General features: G+C 43.3%; 3 protein-coding genes and 2 long non-coding RNA genes across 12 annotated transcripts in view; 2 read left to right on the forward strand and 3 right to left on the reverse strand.

Annotated features, from left to right (window-relative positions):
* The first annotated feature begins 628 nt into the window (after nucleotides 1-628).
* LOC144994205 (uncharacterized) lies at nucleotides 629-8,139 on the forward strand. The gene is made up of 2 exons (XR_013657642.1): nucleotides 629-2,369; nucleotides 2,520-8,139. It is a non-coding gene; the product is annotated as an uncharacterized LOC144994205 (long non-coding RNA).
* On the reverse strand, nucleotides 2,762-5,169 carry LOC105354652 (uncharacterized). Of its 5 annotated transcripts, XR_013657641.1 has the most exons (5): nucleotides 4,835-4,975; nucleotides 4,404-4,502; nucleotides 4,104-4,206; nucleotides 3,807-3,957; nucleotides 2,762-3,632 (listed from the first exon to the last, which is right to left on the reverse strand). It is a non-coding gene; the product is annotated as an uncharacterized LOC105354652 (long non-coding RNA). The 5 variants fall into 5 exon arrangements; XR_909230.4 differs by adding an exon at nucleotides 5,082-5,169 and having other exon boundaries at nucleotides 3,807-4,502; nucleotides 4,835-4,940; XR_013657640.1 differs by having other exon boundaries at nucleotides 3,807-4,206.
* Nucleotides 7,560-10,745, reverse strand: LOC144994204 (uncharacterized). 2 transcript variants are annotated; one of them, XM_078951116.1, is made up of 6 exons: nucleotides 10,607-10,744; nucleotides 9,725-9,864; nucleotides 9,611-9,645; nucleotides 8,948-9,050; nucleotides 8,464-8,604; nucleotides 7,560-8,373 (listed from the first exon to the last, which is right to left on the reverse strand). In XM_078951116.1, exons 2-6 carry the CDS (start codon nucleotides 9,791-9,793, stop codon nucleotides 8,197-8,199), a joined length of 525 nt encoding a protein of 174 aa, XP_078807242.1. In that variant the 5' UTR covers nucleotides 9,794-9,864; nucleotides 10,607-10,744; the 3' UTR covers nucleotides 7,560-8,196. The 2 variants fall into 2 exon arrangements, 1 of the variants encoding a protein (XP_078807242.1); XR_013657637.1 differs by lacking the exons at nucleotides 9,611-9,645; nucleotides 9,725-9,864 and having other exon boundaries at nucleotides 8,464-9,050; nucleotides 10,607-10,745.
* On the forward strand, nucleotides 10,583-17,319 carry cyb561 (cytochrome b561). The gene is made up of 6 exons (XM_004071869.4): nucleotides 10,583-10,737; nucleotides 11,149-11,357; nucleotides 14,836-14,934; nucleotides 15,011-15,114; nucleotides 15,194-15,351; nucleotides 16,602-17,319. Exons 2-6 carry the CDS (start codon nucleotides 11,153-11,155, stop codon nucleotides 16,792-16,794), a joined length of 759 nt encoding a protein of 252 aa, XP_004071917.1. The 5' UTR covers nucleotides 10,583-10,737; nucleotides 11,149-11,152; the 3' UTR covers nucleotides 16,795-17,319.
* Nucleotides 17,320-19,077: 1,758 nt separating this feature from the next.
* LOC101167795 (protein TANC2) overlaps nucleotides 19,078-23,939 on the reverse strand; it is a 50,818-nt gene continuing 45,956 nt past the window's right edge. For all 3 annotated transcript variants that reach the window (XM_023957812.2, XM_023957811.2, XM_023957810.2), the window contains one exon: nucleotides 19,078-22,924. In XM_023957812.2, coding sequence (XP_023813580.1) covers nucleotides 21,286-22,924 — 1,639 coding nt within the window. In that variant the 3' untranslated portion in view covers nucleotides 19,078-21,285. The remainder of the gene's footprint in view (nucleotides 22,925-23,939) is intronic.

Genomic DNA, 23,939 nt, shown 5'->3' on the forward strand with positions numbered 1-23,939 from the left:
ACAGGTCATTGTCAAACATACACCTTAATACTATTTGAATAAAAAGTATTTTAAATAACAGCTATTTTTGCTGTTTTTTTCCAGAAGAAATGATGATTTCAGGTAAGAACATAAAGCAGCTTTGAACCACTTGACTTGTACAGTAAGGATTCATTTCAAGAGAGGAAGTGAACTAATTCAACCAAGAGACTTTTATCGTTGTTTCATTGCATAATTCTAAAGCTTAAACAACTGGAGTAGTGAACTCACAGAAGCAAAGAGCGATGATTCTCTATTTTTGCATTTGGGTTTAAACAGTCGTTCAATTAATGTTAAACCTTTAGAAATGTACATTTTAAGCCCAAACTCAATATGATGGTGATCCATCTAGCCACCAATCCACTGAGCCCATCTGAGTGGTTGAACGCATTTCATCTTCATCCTCTGACAATTGTTAAGACGTGTTCAATGTATTACTTTAGAGTCAGTATTTCAGGGAAAAGCTGCTTATTTCTGTGAAACTTTAGCGGGTGGTAGTTCAGATCAGAAAAGCCAAACTGGGTTTAGTTCAAGAGAAATGAAAATACTATGTTATTAACTGTTTTCTGGAGCAGAGGACAATAGTGTGTGTGTGTGTGTGTGTGTGTGGGGGGGGGGGGGGTCGTCTAAAGAGTCTTCCTGCAGAGCCTAAAATATAACTGGATGTTGTGCTCCTGAAAACTGCTTGGAAGCTTCAGACTTTCCTGGAAATTCCTGATGGTAAAAAAGACAGAAAGGTTTCAAGTGAAGCCGGAAAGGAGAAACATGAAGAGAGCAGAGCATCTGCTCTGTGTGTGAATTATTGGAGATATTTGTGGCACACGGTTAGTCCACATGAGCAAAAAAGATATCATCCCTCCTCCCTTTAAAAGTCTCAGCTTCAAGATTTGGACTGAACTGTGCTGCCCCCTACTGGTCAAAGAGGGTTCTAACATCCAAGCAGAAAAAAAGATTCAAAAAAATCAAACACATAAAATCAACCTAAAATGTACAAAAAAGAGAAACTGTCTTTGTGGATGTGCAGTCTCTTCACCATCTCACATGCATTTTTTGGGGTAATAAAGTACAAAAACCTTGCAGCTGTTTTCCTAAAATTTGCATAGTTTTCAGTAAGAATTTTCAACTAAATTAATTGAAAGTTTGCCCAGGTAGTTGTCTGTTCCTCCAGTTTATTAAAATGCAATTAATATAAAATAATGATATTCTATACAATTAGTAAATCTGACCTTTGTGTTAAATAGTACTCTTGATTTGAAACTGATTTTTATGGCCCACATCAGCAGCATCACTGTCTGCACGGACCGGATCGTTTTGACAGTTGGAACAATTTCGAGGCCTTTCAGCGAAAATGTGACCCGGCCGCAAACTCAGAAAGTCACCACAATGTCACAATGTCAACACACCTCAGATGAATTGAAAATGAATTTTCCACAAAATGAAAGTCACCCCTTCAAAGACGATGACATCACGGAGAGCGACCCCGTAAATAGTAAAAAGGCCCGACAATCGCGTGTGCAAACACGTGTTGGAGATATTCCAAGAAAGTTTTGAAATCATTATGGGATGGCCACACGACCCACGCCTTGGAGGCCATTTTGTGGCGAACTCAGAGTTAGCGATTTTTGTGGGTTTGTCTGCATGTGTTTGTGTGTGCATGCATATATTTCTGCTGCCTGACTCTTGTTCACTTCTATTCTATTCCATCCATTGTGTGTTTTTTGCAGCAGGAAGATGCAGAGGAGCTTCCAGCTCTGACAGAAAACCTGTCTGGTGGGTCTTTGTCCTCGTCTCTGAAATTCCACTTGGACTTGTCTTGAAGTTTTTTTCTTCTTGAAACGTTTCCACACTCATCTGAGGGGCTTCATCACTCTGATCTGTGGCTGATGAAGGCCCTCAGACAGATGCCATGAACTTCAGCGTCACCTGGATGAATGAGAGAATCCATCAATGTTAGAGTCTTCATTTGAAACAAACCCCCCAATAATGGGCTGGATTCTGGAGAGAGGCTTCTTCCTGCTGTCATGTTTCCACAACTGTCATCTCTCTCTGAGGCTTTGACGTCACACAGGCCTGACGTGATCCTCCATCGCTGAACGTCTGATGGTTTTGCTTCTTCCTGATCCAGACGCTCCAAAGCCCCGTGTCAACAGACCGTTTGCTGTTCTGCGCTGCAGGCAGTTCTAGTTTGCTCCAGTGAGCTCCTTCCAGGGAAATGTGCTGATGTACTTCCTCTTCCTGTTAGCCTACGTGCTGCTGGTGGCATCCAAGCCCCCGCCCCCCGACAGGCCCAACCCTCTAGAGATCGTCCTCTACTTGTGGTTTTCACCTTAGTGTGTGAAGAGATCCGACAGGTTGGTTGTTCAGACTGTGGCGTGTGTGAAACTCCTGGTGTTCCGGCGCCGGCCAACCGTTCTTCTTCTGGTCTGCTCACTGACTGAGCGGCGCTGCTGGTCGAAGGTCTTAAATCGAAGTGCTTCGTCTCTCTCTGCTTTGTGTTTCAGACCTTCTTTGTGGACGGTTCGATGAAGAACTACATCCAGGATGTTTGGAACAAGTGCGACCTGACGGCCGTCTTCCTCTTCATCTTGGGCGTGTGCTGCAGGTCATTTGGACTTTTCACTCCAACGTTGCAGACGTGAAGGTCGTCAGCTGTGAGCCACAGCGTCACAAAAATGTATAAAACTGATAAAATCGAAAAATGCTTGTTGGAATATCCAAAGAAATGTTTCAAATTACCATGGGATGGACACAGGAGGGTTTTTTAATTAAAGAACAATTGAACGTGATATAACATGGCTTGACAATTTACACTGAAATTAAGAAGTTAACAATTGAATTAAAAAATAAATGTATAGGGTTAGAAGGGTTAAAAGGTAAATCAGAGGAAAGTTAAGATTCTGGTATCAAGATTTTAAATTTTTTTATTTATGGCTACTGCCACTGTCACAGCCTTAAAAAAATGATAGCGGTGGTGGCGTCCCCTACCAAAAATGAAAAAAAAAAATGGTTCTAGCCCCCAGGGGACGCCTGGCATCCCAGAGACAAAAAAAAAGCAATCAGGCATCAATTTTAATAGCAGAAGATGATCACCGGGACACGCCTGGCCGGCTTTCTAAGGTTAAGTTAGGTTAGGATTAAGTAAGGTAAGGGTTAAGTGGGGTAAGGGTTAAGTGGGGTTAGGGTTAAGTGGGGTTAGGGTTAAGTGAGGTTAGGGTTAAGTGGGGTTAGGGTTAAGTGGGGTTAGGGTTAAGTGGGGTTAGGGTTAAGTGAGGTAAGGGAAAGACAAAAATCTAGATGTCATTTTTCATACTCTGCTGGTAAGTATGGCGGATGCAAAAGTATGTTAAACGTGGAGGATTTTGAAGAAAATGATTATTTAGTCTCACATAGAAGCCAGTTAGAGTCACTATAAAACAGAGCGGCTGCCAGAAATACTGCTGCTGATTTCCAGAGGAGGGTTAGGGTTCTTGGTTGTCCTGATGGCATCCCAGAGAAAGAAAATGCAACCAGGCATCAATTTTAAAAACAAAAGATGACTGACTAATGGTCTCTGGTGAAACTCTGGTCCAGGTGATTATTGATGGAATTCTGCCTGGAGCTTTAGTGATGAGAGCCTGGAAAGAGGCAGAGGAAAACGTCTGTTATTCTTAATGAATTCTAGAAGAGAAAGTCTTTGGACGGATGGAGCAAAGACTCATCAATCTAGAGAGAAAGCCTAAAAAATGTGATTAAAAAGCTTAGATTAGAAAAATTAATGATTGAATTTGACAAACGTGCAAATACTGCACCTTTGGAGCTCTTCATTCCCATCCAGCACATCTCCAATATGCTGGATGCATTCAGACGATTCATGAATCTTCTGGTCAACAGGCTTCTCAGCATCCAGTTGCTGTCTGGTCACTTCTGGTCCGCTGTCTTCTGATTCGCTGGTAGATGAAGCTAAACAAGGTAGACAATGAAGTTATCAGTTAATACAAAATAGTTGTCAGTCCAAAATGATTCACCAGAACATTTAAGGTGGTAAATGCAGCAGAAAATCAGAGCTAAAGAGCTGCTACTCTTCCACCTTGACTAGAGTCAATTACTACTTTCCAGCGAATGACATCAGTCGACATCTCCAGGCACCACATCCACTGGAATGTCCCATTTGAAATCTTTACAGTGATCTCAGGTTTGTTTGGTCTTTCACTGCAACAATAACAGGAGTGCTTGAGTGGCTCCACATTAACCTACATTTTCCTGCACATGTAGAATCAAAATAAAAGCCTAAACCCTCAATTTTATTGATTAGCTGATTTTGATTAAAAAAAACATTACATTTATACATTTGATTGTTTTAATATACAGATTGACATTTAACAGCAACCATTAAAAATCCCGATCACCTTGTTAACCGATTTCAATGAGAAGAAAGTCGGGCGTGACGTCGACTTCCTCCTTCAACAACACAGTGTCCACTTCCAGTAGCTGATCTGTGGATTTTTCTGAAAGACAAAAATCCAGATGCCTGTTTTCTATTTTCACGCCTTTATTCATACTCGGCTGATGTAACGTGTTTAGTTTGGTCACCGATGCACCAAAAGGACAGTGAGAGAATCTTTAATGCCTTTGAAACAGCAAAAGAACATGGCGGCATAGCGGAAAGGCACAAACTGCTGAGTCACTCCAACTCAACATTTACATTCATCCAGACAGAGATAAACACATTCACAATTCCCTCATACACAAACAACAATAAAACACATACTTGGTCAATAAACCAGCATTTAAAATAAAACCGGATTAAACAGAAAAAACAAAAATGGCGGAAACTAACCTTTAAAGAGCGCTAAAGAACATGGCGGCATTAGCGGACAGCACAAGTGCAGCTCCTTACGTGAACAAAAGGAAACAATGGCGATCAAAACTGGCACCAAAAACACCTAAAAAGATAATTAAATAAAAGTCAATGATTTTACAGCAGTTTCATGTCGACAGCATCCAATCTTTACTACATTGAAGAAGCTAATAGCAGTTTTTCAACAGCTAGCTTGGAATATCGGGAGACGCGGAGAACGACTCACCAGCACAGACTGTTCCCTCCAAATGAAAAGGGAGGAGCAGTGGCCGCGTGCTGAAGGCAGGGTGTGTCTCACTAATTGCCTTCCCTGCGCAACAAGTGACAGAGTGGAACTAAATATTCTAATAAAATAATTGGAAGATTAACAACATATTTATTTACATAATGTGTTAACTCAACTCATATTTAATGTATTACTGTGATGTCAAAAGTAAATCATCACTGTGAATATTTTGAGAATGTTCATTAAAGAAAAATCCATTTGCTACACTTTTTTTTAAACTTTATTATTCAACACAAATGTAACAAATATGTATGACAGGAACAATAGTCATAACAACAACAATGTCAGGGGATGGTACATGTATTATAAAAAGATTACAGATGCTATACATTGAAAATATTCAGAGACAGACAGTTTTCATAAATTTGTATGGCCTTTTTGTTTAAACTATTAGAAATAGTATGTAAATAAGATTCTAATTCTTTAATTATTAAAGGGAAAAAAAGTTGTGATGAAGAAAACTTTGATTTGTGAATATGAAATTGACCAAATATTATAATTAGATTAATTGCCAATTTTACGTTTGGTCTTATATTTTTTTCGTGTAGGCCAAATATGATATGTTCAAATTTCATCTGATGTTGTGAATCTAATTTATAATTTATAAAACGTGCACAATCTTTCCAAAGTTTTTTAGTAGTATTACAGTTCCAAAATAGGTGACTGATTGTTTCTGGGTGTTCTTTACAAAAGGCACAGTTGGGGTCAAGAGTCTTCTTATATCTCAGCATGTATTGATTAGTGGGATAGATTCTATGTAGGAGTTTGTAGAAGACGTCTCTCATCTTGATATTAATTAATAATTTCTGATGCAGGGTCCAAACATTTTTCCAGGGCAAGTCAGGAATAAATTTTCTACAATAAAAAACAGCAGAAGGAACAGAAATTACATTTTGCAGAAACAGGGCACGTATGATCTTGTTATTTTTTCGAGCACAGTTGAAACAAGATTTTCCAATAGTGGTGTCACTTAGAGATATGAAGGGAATATTTGCATCAAGTACAGTATTTTTAAAGAGTTCACAGATTTCATTAGTGACAGCATCAAAAACAATGGCATACTCTTTAGGAGGAACAGCAAGGTTGTATTTAAGGTGAAATTCTTCATATCTAAGTAATTGACCATTGTGGTTAAAGAGCTGACCCACCAGTAGGATATTATTGTCAAATCAATTATTGTAAAATAAAGATTTGTTCTTGTAAAGGATATATCTGTTATTCCAAATAAAAAACTTATGAGGGGAAAAATTGTGTTTATAGATAAGTGCCCATGAAGGAAGAGTTTGTCTGTCAAAACCCATTTGCTACACTGGCAAGGATGATGGCACATGCTCAAGTATGTTAAACGTGGTGGATTTTTAAGGAAAATTATTATTTAGATGCAATACTTTGTGTGACCAGATGTTTCAATATTTAGTAAAATGTTTGTTTTCCAATATTCAAAGAGTTTTTTTTTCAAATGTCCATCAGAGGCAGTTGATATTAGATGTAGAGAAGAAATAAAGATGTAAGTACGGACATCTAAATAGGTTTCATTGCTGTTGAATATTGGTATCGAAAGACCACCAAAAAATAGGGAGGACAACCAAATATTACTTGTCCGGAAGACAACCATTTTTTCCCCCTCATTTCTAACACTGGGAGGATGTCCACTAATGTTGTTGTCTCTCTGACAACTTACTGTTATAAAAAAAATGTATTTTTCTGTGAATTGTATGAGATTCATTCTTTGACTAAGCCAGTTATGAAAATCTGGCCAGAATCTTTGGATCACTGGACATGAAAGAAACCGCTGTCTGGTGTTTCTGGGGCTGTATGACAGAAATCACACGGATCGACCTCAAAGCCAAATCTACTCCTCAACGTCTCTGCCCATAGGTAATAATTTTTTTATCATTTTGAACTGCATTTCTTTCATTTTGGGGAACACTGGCCATTTTATGAATTTCCATAGTTGAGCACCCGATGTGACAGGTGTCTCAGTTATTTTATTTTTCTGGATTCCTTATCCATCTTCCTCAGAAGCCATCGCTCCATTAGAATAAACACAGAAACATGACATCCATAATGTGGTGGCTGGATGGTCGGGGTCCTCGGGGAAGACGCTTCACGCTACTGCCTACAAATGCAGCCACTAGAGGGCCCAAATAAGACAGGGTCGTGTCAGGAAGGGCATCCGGCATAAAGATGTGTGCCACACCAGTGAAAGCTGATTGGCTGTGATAAAAGGTAAACAACATAACGGTAAAACTACAGTTTAGTTTGGAAAGAAAAAACTTTCTAGAGTTAAAAATGTGTATAGTTTTCCTTTGAAATGATGCCATTAGTGTGGCTTTCCACAGAATCCGGTGTCGGACCATTTTTGAGGTTACATAAAATTACATGGTAATAAACTGGAGGAAAAAACAACTACCAGCGTGAAATTTCAAATGATTTAGTTGAAAATTATTACAGAAAACTAGCTAAACTTTAATTACAACTTTTAGAAAAAAAAACTGATGCAACTTCCAGCTTTTTCTGCCTCAACCATCATCAAAATGCAGGTGAGATTGGAGGGACTGTCCATCAATACAGACTATGAGTTTCTCCTCTGTTCATTTTTCTGTTCAAAACTGACAAAACTGCAGCAGTTTTGTCAGGGAGAAAGTGCGCCTTGGCTTCAAAAAGGTTGAAAAACACTGCTCTACAGATAGTAGCAGGAAATCAAAAACTCCAACTTGCTTTTGTGTTTTTTTTTATTGTCTTGATTTAACCCTTGTGCTGTCTTAGATGACCCCCCCTTACATTGAGGTGTTCTCCCTACCATGACAAAGGTGGATAAATGTGGAAAGATTTCATGTAATCCATGGACACCAGTGAAGATCACAAATCATTGAAGAAAAAAGGTTCAGAGCACTGTCTAGTGGGTCTAGATGACCCCACTCCCAATGTTAAAATGCCTAGGATAGCACAAGGGTTAAACATGCAGTTTAGAAAGGCAGCATGCAAAAATACAAAAGATAACATTCTTCCCCTCCTTCACAGATTTCACATGAAATGGGGACTGGTTCAAAGGTCAAATAGCCATTTGTTCTTCAGACTGTGGGCTTTCACGGGTCTCCAGAAGTACGTCTTTGATCGTCCACGCGTGACTGAAGTCTGGAACACAGCGGAGCTCCAGACCGGATTCTTGGACCTCCTGGTTGTGAGGGACCTGCCGGCCCCGCGCCGTCTCCAGTGTGAACACAGAGATCTGCAGGAGAGGTTCGTTCAGCTCCTCCACTGGCCTCATTCAAACCAAGACGCAGTTCACATCCATCTCCACCGTTTGGGATGCGCTCACCTGCTCATTGATTCCAGTGGCAATGTGGCCAACCTGACCCAGCAAACCCATGCTGAAGGGCTGAACCTCTGGCTGGCTGTTGGAGGAGAAGCAGCCAGAGCTGGGATCATCTCCTGGGCTCAAAGACCAGCGGCCAGAGTCCTAAATGGATAAGAAAGAACATTTAGCTTCCAGTTGCAACCATTTTTTTCATCAAAAGCACTCCATTTTCTGGCATTTCTGTCTATTAATCTTAAGGTAAACATAGATTGTATTTGAAATACTTCCAAAGTTTAGCTTCAAAACTCATTTTCTGTTCATATTGACTGAATACTGGCTCGATAAACAGAAAAAAAGGATAATTTCCAATGAAACTTTCATCCTAAAAGAGGAATCTGTCCATCAGACTACAGCTGAGATGAATGATGATATTTATCTACATTTCTTTGACTAAATGAGACAAAAGAAATTCATTCAAATGAAATCTTGAAACCAGACTCTTCACATTTCTCCGCTCTGATTTATCTTTTGATCCCACGGCTCCCGGTGGAAACAATGTCACTGTTGAGGCGAGACAGGAGCTGCTCCTGCATCTCTGCAGAGGGAAGCTGTGAAAGGGAAACACACCAAGAAATGAACTGATTGGTAAAAATGATGCAGGAGTCCAGCTGTAAAAAATGATAAAAGAGCAAAGAAAACAGAAGGATTTGTTATTTCTTATTATTTCCAGGCTTTGTTTGTCTTGTTCTGTAGCATCTTCATATTTGTATCATTTCGGCAGAATATATTTTTATGGAGACAAAATATGAGACGTTATTTAAGGTTTAACTTGAGTTTCTCTGGATTAATATTCCTGTCTGTTTTTATTCATATTTATGTTAAAAAAGTTTAGTATTAAAGCTTTAAAAGTTTAGCTTTAGTGTGTTCAGTAAATGTTTATCTTGTTCGGCCCAAAACTTAAAGCGTGTTTTTAATTTAGGCCCCCTGTGCGACTGAGTTTGACCCCCCCCCCCCCCTTTTAAAAGGAATCTAGAAAATTCATGCATTTTTTGTGTAATATGGCCAAATAAAAGAAATGGAACACAAAAGGATGGTGTAGGGGGGGGGGGTTACTCGCCCAGGGAGTAAGTCAGTGTAGAACTGTCACTGGTGAGCGGACTACAGTCACCTGGGATCTCTCAGAGGTGGGGGCTCATTTGCAATCTGTGGCCAGAACAAGAGGGTTTGAATCAACATTTGATGGAAAGAAATGTTGGGAGAAATCCAGCTTCCATGCCTCCACCTTCAGGTAGAGCCTGCAGGTGTGGCATCTCGTCCATGGCTGCCATTCCATGAGCATGTGCAGTAACATCTGGCCCTGGTGGTCCACTTTCTCTGCATGTCCAAAGTCTCTACCATCTTCTGACAGCAACACGTTGTCGGCTGAGAAGAATAAGCAGACGTCAATAACCAGGGCTCTCCAACTCCCTTTACCTGGGGGCTACTGAAGGCGGGGTCTAGCTCAGAGTGGGCTGCAACTTTACAGCACACACCCACACACACACACACCCGCCCACACACACCCACACACACACACCCACACACACATTGTCGTGATCGTCGTGGTTACTGGTTCAGTTTTTTACCGGATTGCGGGATCTTTTTTTGAAAATACGTGAATAAATCATGGTTTTCCTTCTGGGATGAGGAATTTTTTTTCAGACTTTATTGACAAACAACGTAATACAACAACATAGTAAATGTCTCAGGGGGAAGTGAAACGTGTAGAAATTTAAGAAAAAAAACACAAGAATACAACAAAATTATATACAAATACATATAAACATACATGTACAATAAATGAGAAAAAAAAATATCAATTTAATAACCTATGGGCTTTAATACATTTTATATTTTTCAAAACTCAAATGAGTTCGAATTGCCTTTTGGTTTTGCAGTTGTTTGATAATGTTATAGTACTGATTTCATTCAGAAATTGTTGGAATTTTGGTTTTTCAGTCAGACCATTTGGCTTTCTGCACATGGAATTTTGCTAATAATAAAAACAACTGTGTAACAAAAATACAATCTTTGTCTACTTCGCTTTAAGGAAACCCAGAATCATTTCCTTATCCAAAAATTGGGATGAGGCGTTTTGCCTCACCGCCATGAAACAGTGACGTACCCTCACCGCGGCCCCTCCCCTCATCCTGTGCTCCGGTCACGTGGTGTCAGCTCGTCGATCATAAACACAGACGCGCGCGTGCTTGCGGTCTTTCGGGTGGTGGTCTCTCTGGTCTTTCGTCGGCGCATCAGGTGAGTCTTCTCCACTTGTGCTGATCTGATCCAGATCCGATCCGGATCAAGCTGATGCTCGGGAGACCGCGCGGCGTCCGCGCCGCTCATTTCCTGCTGTTGTACCTGCTGATGTGGCGGTGCGCGTTCACGGCTGCGGCAGGTGCACTCAGAGCGGTGCGCGCGGGGGCGGCTATGTCCGGAGTGTCAGCCGCAGTAAGAACGAAACCGGACCTGTGGCTTAATCGGGAGGGGTGGCCTTGTGAGGGAAAAATAAAGAACAGGGAGCTGAGGGGAAAAGCATGGTGGGGGCAGCATCCTGGTAGGGGATGCTCCGTTAAAAACTCACTCAGGAGCTTTTACCCGCGTCTCTGAGTGGATGATCTGGAAACAGACAGTTTTGGTGTCCGAACTGTATTTTTGTGTCTGCAGAATTATGGAGGATTCGAGCCCGGACCGCAGGGGCTCGGTGTTTGCCGGGCTGGTGGGGGTGTCGCAGGTTCTGGGTCTGCTGTCGGTGGTGCTCACCGGCGTGTGGATGGGTCATTACCGCGGAGGCTTCGCCTGGGATGGCTCAGCCCGGGAGTTCAACCTGCACCCTCTGTGCATGGTGTTGGGCCTCGTCCTGCTGCACGGTGACGGTGAGTCCTCAACCCGCAACCCCCAGGTGGGACCTGCCTGTCACTTGGGGGAGGGGGGTGGCACTCATAACCCTTGTGCTATCTTCTGGGGTCCAAATGACCCCACTCCCAATGTCAACGTGCCTCCGAGGCACGTTGACATTGGGAGTGGGGTCATTTGGACCCCAGAAGATAGCACAAGGGTTAAATTAAGCAGTTTTTTATTTAAAAACAACTTTTTTGCACAAAATGGAAGTAAATAGTCCAAAACACCATTTTACCAAATAAAATTCAAATATGCCAATACATATAACACACATTTAACACAATCCATTCAAGGCTCTACAAATGTCATATGTGCAGCTTTCTGATCACGGCTTTTAGAGATGGAACGGAGATGCATTTCAATTTGTTTGATTAATATGGGCGGAAAATAGAAGATGATGGGAATGAGCCTTTATGGATATAGAATTTGCCAAATATAATGCTAAGATAAATGATGAGTTGTTTTTTTTATTTGAGTGCACATTTTTTCTATGAAAGCCAAAAATGATTTGTTCAAAGTTCAGAGTGAAGTTGGGGTGAAAATGTTCTTTGATGAATTGTAAACACTTTTTCCCAAAAAGTCTGCTTTCAGTAAAATAAAAAAAAAAAAGATGGTTCATTGTTTCTGGGGGTTTTTTGTGTGCAAAAGTTGGGGTCAATTGTTTTAATGTATCTTAGCCAAGTTTGGTAAACTTTGAGAATTATTTTAAGAGAAATTTCTTTCATTTTGTTATTTATCACACATTTTTGGGTCACACTCCAGTCTTTTCTCCAAATACTGTTGGGAACAAAACGTCTCCAGTAGGACATCAACACGAGTCCAACTGTGTTTTGACTTTCATTTTTTCTTTCTTTAATTTAAATCGGTTTGGGTTTTTTTTAACCTAACATCCACTGAACAACAGACCTGTCCTCCATAAGGATCCTTCTCTGCTGGATCTGACCCCAACTCTGACCTCAGGTGGACCGTTGTCTTCCTCACAAGTCGATTTGTCCAAAGCTTGACCTCAAGCTTTCCTCAGAAGCTCAACACAGAGGTGGTCTTACCTCTGGAAAAATGGATCTGACTCCTCCACAGACATCTGATTGAAGATCAGCTGAGGGAGAAGAGCTCCTCATGTCTTCCTCACTTCCTGTAGACTTCCTCCTCTGTGTGACTCAGGCCTTTACTGTTGTTCAGTGTGAGGCCGTCTTTAAGTTTCTCTATGACTTTTCATCATCTCTTATGGATTCTTGGAGTTCTGGAGGAATTGTTCTACTTTCATATCAAACACATTTACCTTTGATATTTAATCTTTCACTCATTTCCATGTTCTAGTATTTATCAGCACATTTTTAGATGTAAAATAATCAAAGGAGTGGGGATGATTGCTGTCACAATCAAACAAAAGCATGAATATGATTGTCAATCATCTAATGATTGAAACTCCTTTTATTTCTCACTTTTATCTACATGTTTGGTTGTGTTTGTTTTAGCTTCATGACAGAAAAACAGGCAAATCTGAGCAATTTATGACTTAAATCTCAGTAAAGACAAAAGAAAAAAATACTTCATCTGTGGTTGGGTCCTCGATCCACGGCTTTACGAGGACGGCAGGAGATTTGAAACACCCTGATATGTGAGCCTTCGGGTCTGAAAGAGGGGGGGCTCCTTTCTGCCACAGGACTGATGCAGTTAGGGCAGCATGTTGCCATGGTTACCAGCAGGAGTAACCAGGCACATCTTTTGAGTGTGTTAGCCTTAAGGCTACAGCGCAGCCTTATGATGACAATAACCAGATGTCCCTTGTGGTTACCCCCCCCCCCCCCCCCCCCAATCCCCCAGTTTAGGCTTAACAAGAAGATAGAAAACTGTTGGAGCTGAAAAATACGTTTCTATTCATTGATTCCTGGAGCAATTAGTGGCATTATTCACTTAAACCCTCGAACGTTGAAGCATCTTGTGACGAGACAAGAGGGACGAGTCTTTGTACGAATGTATAACTGCTGATTGAATTGTTTTGTGCATTGTTCTTGCTTTGATTGCTTGAAATAAACCCTATCAAATCAAAGTCACAGGAAAAGGCCATAAAACCTTAATTTCTGCTTACAGTGTCGTCTTCATTTAAATCATAGTTTGACATTTAAAGCATTTGAAACATCTTTAAAGATCTTTTTTGTGCATTTATTTGCATCTCATTGAGAGAAATAAGTATTTGCTTCCCTTTAACCTCAAAAGAGTTCTGGTTCACACAGACTAGTTAGACTCTCCTAATCAACCTGTCACCTGCACTGAAGACACCTGTTTGAACTGATCACCTGTAGAAAAGACACCTGTCCATCAGTCAGACTCCAGACAATATGGGAAAGACCAAAGAGCTTTCAGTGGATTTAAGGGAGAAGATTGAAGACCGGAATAAACTACAAAAACCATCGATCCACCTTTAGGTCTGGGGCTCCAAACCACATCTGACCTGGTGGGGTTTTTGTGATTAAGAGAACAGCAACAGCCCCCAAATCTGAATGTTTTAGAAGTCATTTACAAAGAAGAGTGGAGCCGAATTCCTCCTCCTATCTGCAGAAATCTGCTCATCAACTACAACTAACCTCTGACTTCTGTGTTGTACTCTGCCACAAGCCTTTCTGACAAGAGGGTTCAAATCCTTCTTAGTCTCAATGAAATGCAAATAGATGTGTTTCAGTTCTTTAGGAGTGGATTTAAATGTTGAACCGACCATCAGGATGACAGACTGTCGGTTTCTTCTTAAGTGGCCAGGCCTGCAGAATCAGCCAAGGATGAAATCCTTATTTCCTCCACTGTAGCTGATCTGATTCCCGTGGGAGCTGTGTGTGGATGTAATCACCCCCCACCCACGGTGCTGCTGGACCTGCAGAAGAAGATGATGTGGGGCTTCCTCATTACTTTCAGCTCGGGGTACTTTGGTTAACACGAGTAATCACATTGACTCAACTGCTTCACTGCGAGATTACATTACAGCAATAAAGCAAAAGGTCGGCTCCACATTAAACAGAGAACGAGGAGGCAGGAGATGGAAACACCCGGAGGGGGGGGGGGTTAACACAGACGGTTAACACAGACACACACTCTGCCACTGTAATGGGATTACTTTAGACTGCGTGCCTTTTTCCTGTCCTGATCAGACTTTTTGTCCTCAAATCCAAGTAAAAATGAGAAATACTATTTCCTAGGATCAGTGCAGCTTTACACAGATGACATCAGGTTTCCTGCCTGCAGGCTTGGTAGCTTGTGTAGTTTTAGTGACTTTCTTAGCAGGTAAGGGGTCAGACATGTTACATGTGTGTGCACTCGGACCTTTTGTTTCAGGTAAGAAACAGCATCAGGATGACTTTCAGGATTTTTGGTGTGACTTCTTCCAATTCAAAGTTCCTAATCAGATCAGGTCTGACGAGGGCCTGCCTGTGTGTGTGTGTGTGTGTGTGTCTGTGTGTTCAGCTATCCTGGTCTACAGAGTGTTTTCAAACGAGGCAAAGAAGAAGGTGAAGCTGCTTCACGGCACAATTCACCTGCTCGCCCTCGTCACCAGCATCGTAGGTGAGTCCGGTGTGAACACAAACACCAGAGACGGAGATGGCAAGCGGTTCTATGATGTGTTTGTCTGTCTGCACAGGGGTTGCAGCCGTGTTTGACTTCCACTCAGCCTCCCTCATTCCACACCTGTACTCTCTGCACAGCTGGGGCGGCCTTACCACCTTGATTCTCTTCAGCCTACAGGTATTCGACCGCTCGAAAACTGAGTACTGGATTTTCATTTAAGGTGGACAGAAACACTGACCGGCTCCGTTTCTTGTAGTGGGTGATGGGTTTGCTCTTCTTCCTGCTTCCCGGGGCGTCGTCATGGTTACGAGCCACATACCTGCCAATCCACGTGTTTTGCGGGCTGACCCTGTTGGTTATGGCCATAGGAACCAGTTTGCTTGGCATCACCGAGAAACTCCTCTTCAGCATCGAGTACGTCTGCAGGACCCCCCCCTCACTCACCTGTTCTTTCATGTTTTGATGGTTTCTGTTTAGATCACAAACTGCTTGTGTGATGCATGCTGGGATAAAGTGGTTTAAAGGAGCAGCCAGTCAAGCAGCTATGGTTCGGATCCAGATCCGGTTTCCTCTGATGTCCTCTTGGTTCAGCAGGTGTTTGGACCAAACAAGTAAACTCTTGAGAACGAGGGTCTCTGTTTAAATGCAGAGGAAAACGAAGAGAGGAGGAGAACCAAAGGGAGGAAACCAAGTCTGCTTCATGTGTTTGGAGGAGAATCTGAAGAAGCAGGAGTCATGAAGAAGTGTATAAATGTGGTGATGTGAGGAGCTGCAGGAGCTTCTTCTCACATGGCAGCCAGACGACCAGCGAAGCTAGCTGCTGTTCTAGCTGCTTTTTTCCATCCTGGTCTGGGCTGGTTTTGGAAAACAACAGTGGATTTATTTTTAAGGGAGGGTTGGTCCGCTTCAGAATTTGATTCTTTCTAGAGAGTGTTGTTAGGGGAGATTCCTGTGGACTGTTCCTGAAAGAGAAACTACAGAAAACTCCTAAAGGAGGTGAAGAAAGCTGGTTTGGATGAAGATTGCAGGTTCAGGCTGACTAGTTTTTCTGACTAAAGTCTGAAAAAGATAGTTTTTGCTCCCATAATAGGCTACCTCATCCTCATCTGTCATGATAAAAGCTGGTTCATGGTTTTCTTTGACATTCTGCCCATTCGCTCACTGCAGATCCTTAAGGAGGTCTCCTAATAAGACCCCCTCACACATGGAAAACTGTTGCCATGTTTGACGTCTTTCAAGCTGCTCACCCCACTCTGCATTTCATTTGACCTTAAATCCACATTCCCACCCCCCCTCCATTTTTGACCAATAGTCCCATCACAACCAGAGTCAGATGAGGGCATTCTGCCACGAACAAGACAAATGCGACTCCCAAATTATGAACCAGCCTGTAGAACAGTCCAGGAGACCTGCACAGACCTCTGAAGTGGGAATGGAAAAGGTCCTGCTGCTGCCGACGGCATTTATTTCAGTTAGTGGACTGTTGTGCTGCCACTACCAGGGCTCCCCGACTATCAATGGTCTGAGTCTGTGTCTGACCAATGTCCATGCCCTCTGATGGCATTACAGCTCGTTTTCTTCCTGCAACCCCGACCCCTTCTAATGAAAAACCTCACACTAGTGTGGGAACAAACCCTTAATGCTTCCTTTTTTTTCTGCCTTAGGTCCTCCTACCCTCAGTTTCCCCCAGAGGGGGTGCTGGCCAACATCCTGGGGGTCTTACTGGTGCTATTTGGAGTGCTTCTTTGCTACTTGGTAACCAGAGAAGAGTATAGACGCCCACCAAACCCAGAGGAAGAGGCTCTGTCAGTACACTTCAAGACCCTGACTGAGGGGGAGGCCCCAGCCACACCTTGACTTTCCTCTGAAGTCACCTGTTGCCGACCAGCTCGTGAAAAGCTCCCAAAGAGCTGTCAGAAGCTTCTGGTAACCTGGAATGAAGAACGCCGTCCCTGCCGTGTTTGACGTGTCTCACGTTAGTTAATGATGCTTTCATCTCACATTGTCGTGCCTTTATCCTACGGTGAGAGACGTGCTTCTGCAAGCTTAAACGTGCACTACGGACAAGCTCCGCCCACTGTGCACAGAGTCCTCCCCCTTACATGTTTGGTGTTTATGTGCAAGTTAATCTCAGCAGATGACTCGGAAAGCTTTAGACAACATTCCTCTGATGTTCACTCAGTCTCAAGGACATCAAGAAGCTCTGAACTTCCAAAGAGGACGGTGTCTCTGCAGCTCCCCTGTGCGTTGGATGTTGCTGAAGTGATTTTGTGTTGTTGGACCTGAGTACAGACCCATCTGTGGGTCCCTTTGCCAAATGTACATTCTGGAGATTGTTTGTGGCATCCTTGCTGGTCTCAAATAAAGTCTGAGTGAAACAGCTACAGTGTCTGGATTTGAAATAGTTCCTGAAAAGAATGCAGAGATGCTGGGACCCAGCCCCTCATGGACCTTCAGCTTCACTATTTCTGCAGAGCTGCATCAGAAAAGGAGGGTTTCTGCACGTCTATGATGCTGTAAAACACATTTTTTTCCCAAATCTCCTGAGATAATTCGTTTAACCGTTGTGCTATCTTAGATGACCCCACCCTTACATTGACGTGTTCTCCCTACAATGACAAAGGTGGATAAAGGTGGAAAGATTTCATGTAATCCATGGACACCAGTGAAGATCACAAATCATTGAAGAAAAAAGGTTCAGAGCACTGTCTAGTGGGTCTAGATGACCCCACTCCCAATGTTAAAGTGCCTAGGATAGCACAAGGATTACACAACAAAACGATTGTTTTATAGCTTCCTAAAAAGAAATCTAAACTGGGATGTATCCCACAGCTGGACATGTCTTTCATGATATGGAAAGTTCTCAAAGAGAACCATTTTGGATGTTGAAACTCCTGCAGGCACAACAAACAAAACTAGCTTAATGACTTTCATTATGTCACTCTAGATGACTCAATAAAACACATCCTTTCTGTATAGCTGTGACTTAATGTGAAGACCCAACAGATTTTTGGTTGAATTCACATTTGAGATAAAACTGTGACTGTGAAGAGAAAAACATACATAAAACTCCTCAAACCCTTGGATCTTCACTCAGCTCATGATTGAACAGAACTGGTGTCATGGTAATGGGGATATTTTCTTGGTCCACGTTGGGCTTGCAAGAACCAGGTGATTATGGTTCCAACGCCACAGCCTACCTGAGTGTTGTTGCTGACCATGTCCATCCCTTTCTGACCACAGTGGACCATCTTTTGATGCTACTTCCAGCAGGATAAGGCGCCATGTCCTAAAGCTGGAATCATCTCCGACTGGTCTCTAGAACATGACAAAAAGTTCTCTGGACTCAAACGGCCTCCACAGTCACCAGAATCCAATAGAGAACCTTTGGGATGTGGGGCAACGGGAGATTGACATCATGGATGTTCAGCAGACAAATCTGCAGAAACTGTGTGATGCTGTCATGTCAACATGGACCAAACTCGCGGATGAATGTTTCCAGAACCGTGTTGAATCTATGCCACCAAGGATTAAGGCAGTTCTGAAGACAAAAGGGTTCCAACCAGCAAAGTGGACCTGATAAAGTGGCCGGGGAGTGTAGATGGAATCAATTATGATGGGTGATTTGGTACGTTTTTGCTTTTCCTGTTAAAAGTGTGTAACCATTGTGCTATCCAAGGCACTTTAACATTGGGAGTTGGGTCATGTAGACCCACTAGACAGTGCTCTGAACTTTTTTCTTCAGTGATTTGTGATCTTCACTGGTGTCCATGGATTACATGAAATCTTTCCACCTTTGTCATGGTAGGAAGAACACGTCAGGCTGGGGTCATAGAAGATAGCACAAGGGTTAAGAGAGTTCATGGAAGCAGCCATTTTCAAACGAGTGGGAAAATTCCCTCTGCTGCTACTAGTGGAATGACGATGAACTACAGGGCAGAAATGTTTGGATCATGCAAGTGAGATAGAGGTCTCAGAAATGTGTGTATCAAATAGGATAGGTACAGGGTTAAGGATGAGTATGGATGCCATAGTTAATACCATCAGCATATACACTTATGTCATGTTTTGTCTCTATGTCCACAAGACCCCTTTTAATGTTTGGATCAAGCACAATCAGTCACAAACACAACAGTGGGCTTCACTTGAGCACCAATCGACTTTATTCACCTTTGTGAAAGTAACAGCAGTCAGTCATTAAACAGCAGTTCAAGGCTTAAAGACCAAGGCTGTTCTGGATCCGGGTTCAAGTACGAGAGCTCCTGTAAGAAAGCCCCACCCAGGTCCAGGTCCTGACGGTTCACCTCCCTGCAGGCGACTGTCACGCTCAGAAAAACAATGTCCCACATCAGCAGACCTGCATCTGCCAGAGCACAAAGAAATCAGGGCGATGCCAGAGACCGTGACCGACAATTCAGAACCAAAAAGAACCTGCAGCTCCTCAACCCAAAGACCCACATCTACATAGAAACGGACGTTTGAAATGGCTACAACCTGACATTCATGTCTCAGAAGAAACAGAGCGCGAGCCCTTTCCAGTATCTAATCATCAAGTTAAAGCGTTTCCAGTTAAAAGGTCTCCCTTTAACTGGAAACACAGAAAAACTGAGGTACACCTCAGGTCTCTGAGGACACCAGCAGTTTAAAAATAAAGCCCAAGATAGTTGATGAAAGCAGCGTTGCAGAGAAGTGGTTTTACACAAAGACGTAACTTCAGAGAATGTCGGCCCAGGACAAACAAGATCCGTACGGTGTCCCCGCCCTCTATACAGAGCTATCTCTGTAAGGGGGCCACGGCAAGGGTCAGGTAATGGTGTCTGAGGATAGAATAAGATGATTTAACCAGCCACACACGCAGACCCTCAACAACCCACATGACTGTAAAAAAGAGGCGGGCTGATGGCATGTGGCAGCTCACACTCCAGAGCAGAGAGGAAAAGAAGATTTACAGCAACACCTGGCTGTGCGGGAAAGGCCATGGAGATCAGGAGTGGGTCTGAAAGCAGCAAAGGTGTTACATTCACAGTCTGACAGCCTCTTCCGTTTACTGTCTGACATCAGAGGAATACCAGGAATCATGACAAGTAGGGCGGGGTTTAAAAAAAATTGGTTCCAACCAATCATAACAATATATGAATTCCAAAAATGCAGAAATTTTAATTTTAAGCATTTTATACTATTTTGGACAAAGAAAATGTTGATTTAATGTAGTAATTCTTTATTTTAACAGCGAAGTTCCACCTTTTTTGTTGAAATGATGGTTCTGTTAAAAATGCTATTATAGTTTTTGAATAAAAACTGAAAGCAGGAATCACTATCCCACAGAGTAAACAACATTTGAATCCAGTGGTTTTCTTATGGTCATAGACGGCATGGGTGCAGATTTATGACAGACTTAATATGGTACAAACCAGAAGACAGGAGCCAATTTATCACCATCATCTGGGCCTGGATCAGAACTATGGCTGCTCTACAGTCACATTTCAGCTGCCCTGATGTAAACCCACTCAGGCAGATAGTATGTGACTATAAACTCTGCTGGCTCATTTTTTTTTTTTTTAATGCAAGCCTTCTATAAAATATTTGTCTTCTTTGAGTTCTTTCCTAAGATCCAGGTAAATGTTTTTACAGAGAAGAGGTGGATCTGGCTGTGAGTGGCTCAGTTGGTTCTGGATCAGCCCAGTCTGGTCTGGTTTGACTAAAATATCTCAGAATCTTTCCAAGAAAAATCACCTAAATTCCAGTCACGTTGGTTTATTATGCCTATTTACTGTTTTAGAAAATATGTATGAAATATAGCAAATGTTTTGCAGATTCTTTTTGCATATTTTGGGTATAAAACTGTAAAGTCTTGATGCAATCGGATGAAACGTGATCTGTTTAGTCTCTTATCAGGAAATGTCCTTGACAGGCATTTAGCAGTCTGAAAAACAGCAATACCATTGAAAGAAGGCAAATCTAAGTCTGTGCATGTCATGTTTTAGTGTTTGGTCATGCTTCTGTGTGCTTGACTTGGTATAGGTCGAGGTAAGAAAGACAGGACAGATGGGATCTGAAGACAAACTGAAGACAAAACAAGGTTCATAGTCTTTAAAAGATAAATATGGCAGATGTGGATTCCTGCTCAGTGAGAGGACGATTCTTTATCCCAGCCCTCAAAGTTCTGTGCCTTTTAAACTTTCCCAGCCGGGGGGGTTTTCATGTCAGAAACTACACTTCTAATAAAGTCTTTGATCGGCTGGAAATCCTTTGTCTTTTCTTTCTCTTTGTGTTCAAGATGATGACTTTTCCAGCCAGTCAAGTTCCACCTGGGCGTGTGCCAATCCGACCCGGTTCTGTGGTCATTCTCTACACATTTGATTCCACAAAGGGGCGCTTGGGTTTGACAGGGGAGGTGGGGCAACCCCGCCTGTCTGCAGATCTGCCAGCGCAGACCGCTGGCCGTGCTCCAGTCAGCCTCACGGCCGGCCGGGGCTTAGCCAAAGCCGCCTCGCAGGAGTCGGGCTGGCTTTTGAGGAGGAGGTGGCCGTTGTTATTGCTGCAGTTATAGTAGGCGATGGATGAAGGTGGGGGCAAGCTGGCCGGGTTCTTGCTTGGCGCGGAGACAATCGTGTCCACACAGGACACGGCCCAGGAGCGGGATGGGCTGAGGCAGGATGCTGAGCTGGATGTCGTTTGCTGTTGCTGCACCCTGAAGGTCCTGTCAGTCAAACCCATTGAGGGGGTGCTCCTGGCAGACCGCCCCGCCTCTCCTGGGTATGTCCCGCCCCCAACCACACACATCTCTGACTGAGGGGAGGACAACTGCAAAAAGTCGTCACGATAACTGCCGCTCGCTCCCACATGGTCCAAGGGTGGTTCAATATGCTGCGCGGAGGAGGATGTTCTGAAGCTGGGGGCCTGTCCCGGTGAGGGCCCACCTCCAAGGCTGCAGCTGCTGGAGGAGAACTGGACAGCAGAGCCCTGAGGGTGCATGACAGGCCTCAGTGGTGGAGCAGTGGAGGAGTGTGCACTAAAAGGGCGGCGGACCCCCCCTTGATGGTGGTACTGGTAATCGTGTGATGACAGCCAGCCATCAGATGGGCCCTTAGCATTTTCAGTCACCTCCATGGGGTAGTAGGCAGCTTTGGATTGGTTGCGGTTGAACTGCCGGGACTGCTCAAAACGATTTACCCCCACCCTCTCTGACTCTGCAATCCTACCAAAGACAGGAGCACTTCTCACCTGGCGAGCAATGTCTGCGGTCACCTCATCGAACGCATGCAAAGCAGGGGAGGCAAGGCCGGGCCCAACCTGGGGGTGGGTCCCCCCATCTGCACTGAAGCCCTTCCCCAGGTCTGCCAGCTCTTGAAGCAGGTGGGTGTACTGAGGGTAGGCGGAAGGCCGAAAAACCATAGAGGACTGGGATGTGGGGGCAGGCAGACCGGACGTGGGTGCTGGCCCCAGGCCTGAGTGGGAGCTCTGGCTGTTCCCAGGATTTAGTAGGGACCTCTGGGTGGACAATAGATAGTTCTGTTGCACCCCCTGGGCCATGTGACCTGGGGAAGTCGGAGAGCTGAAATGAGAATATAAGGGGGAAGTGGGGCGAGGTGCAGCATGAGAGGGGGGTGACAGGCCCGCTGAGTAGGTGGGGCTGGGGAGGTGTTGTTGCAGGTGAGAGGGGGACAGTGGGGAGGGAGATGGTACTCGTGCATGGCAGCGGTTTTCCAGATTTTGTGGCTGAAGAGCAGGCTCATCTTCTACATTCAGTTCCTCCTCTTCATCCCCGAGGCCCTCTGTGTCCAGTACAGACCTCGAATCCTGGCCCTGAGCCGCCCCAGTGGGCGGGGCCCCATCATAAACACGCTGGGACGAAGGAGGGCAGTCATGCAGCTGCGCAGCCTGCCGGCACTCTTCTTTGACCCTGGAGAGCAGCCGCTGGATCTCCCGGTTGGTTGGACATAGGCGGCTAGCTTCGATGAGGTCCTCCAGGGCCGCGTGGAACTGTCTGTATCGAGACAAACACGTGGTTTCAGAATACCAGAAGGTCTTTGAGAAAAAAACCCATTACATTCATCTGTCAAAGTATATCCTGGTAACTTTATACCATTTTTATGCAGATGATGTTCAACTTTACTGTTCCTTTAAGTCAGAAATACACAAGATTTCCCAACTTCTGAATTAAGTCTCTTCTATTCAAGACTGGGTTTCTACCAACTTCCTTCGATTTAACCAACAGAAAACAGAGGTTGTAGTTTTTGCGCCTGACCAGAAAATCCCTCTAATTAAACAACACCTTGGTATTTTATGCTCCACTACACAACGACACCTTAGAAATCCTGGTGTTCTTTTTGACCAGACTATGTCACTAGACAAAGATTTTGTCTTGTGTCCCGCCCACAAACCAATTTAGAATTGATTTTAAAATCTTAGTTTTAACTTTTAATGCTCCAGTAGAACAGGCTCCCAATTGTATTTCTGGTCTTTGGACTCCATACAGCCACATTCAATCTCTACGGTCCTCGGACCAAAGTCTCTTAAAAGTCCCAAGAACCAGGTATAAAGCTTATGGAGGCCTGTCCTCTCAAGCTGTGACCCTAAACTCTGGAAAGCCCTGCCATTAACCCTCCACGTAGCTGAAACTGTTGGTTCTTTTAAAAAGCTTAAACCATCTTTATTCAGAAGGGTTTTTGGCTAATCTTTGCATTGGATTGCCTTTTTCTGGTTTTAACTTTGATTGTTTGTAAAGCACTTTGTGGTATTTTACCTGAAAAAAGTACTATATGAAAACATGTCTTTGTATTCTTCTTCTTTATCACTGATCATGGAAACTGTCTCCGCTTCAGAATCCTTTGGAATTACGTTACTTGCATAAACGGTTGAAGAGTTTTGGTAATTCAAAGAGCATCAACACGAGTTCCAGGGTTACAATAAAAAAAAGACCTCAAGTTGTTTTTGCTTTAGTTATCAGCAGCTACAGAAACATTTCTCCTGTTTTAAAAACGTCCCTAATCTTTCAATTA

The sequence above is a fragment of the Oryzias latipes genome, chromosome 8, assembly GCF_053564925.1.
Source record: "Oryzias latipes strain Hd-rR chromosome 8, Olatipes_Hd-rR_3.1".
NCBI classification, from domain to species: domain Eukaryota; kingdom Metazoa; phylum Chordata; class Actinopteri; order Beloniformes; family Adrianichthyidae; genus Oryzias; species Oryzias latipes.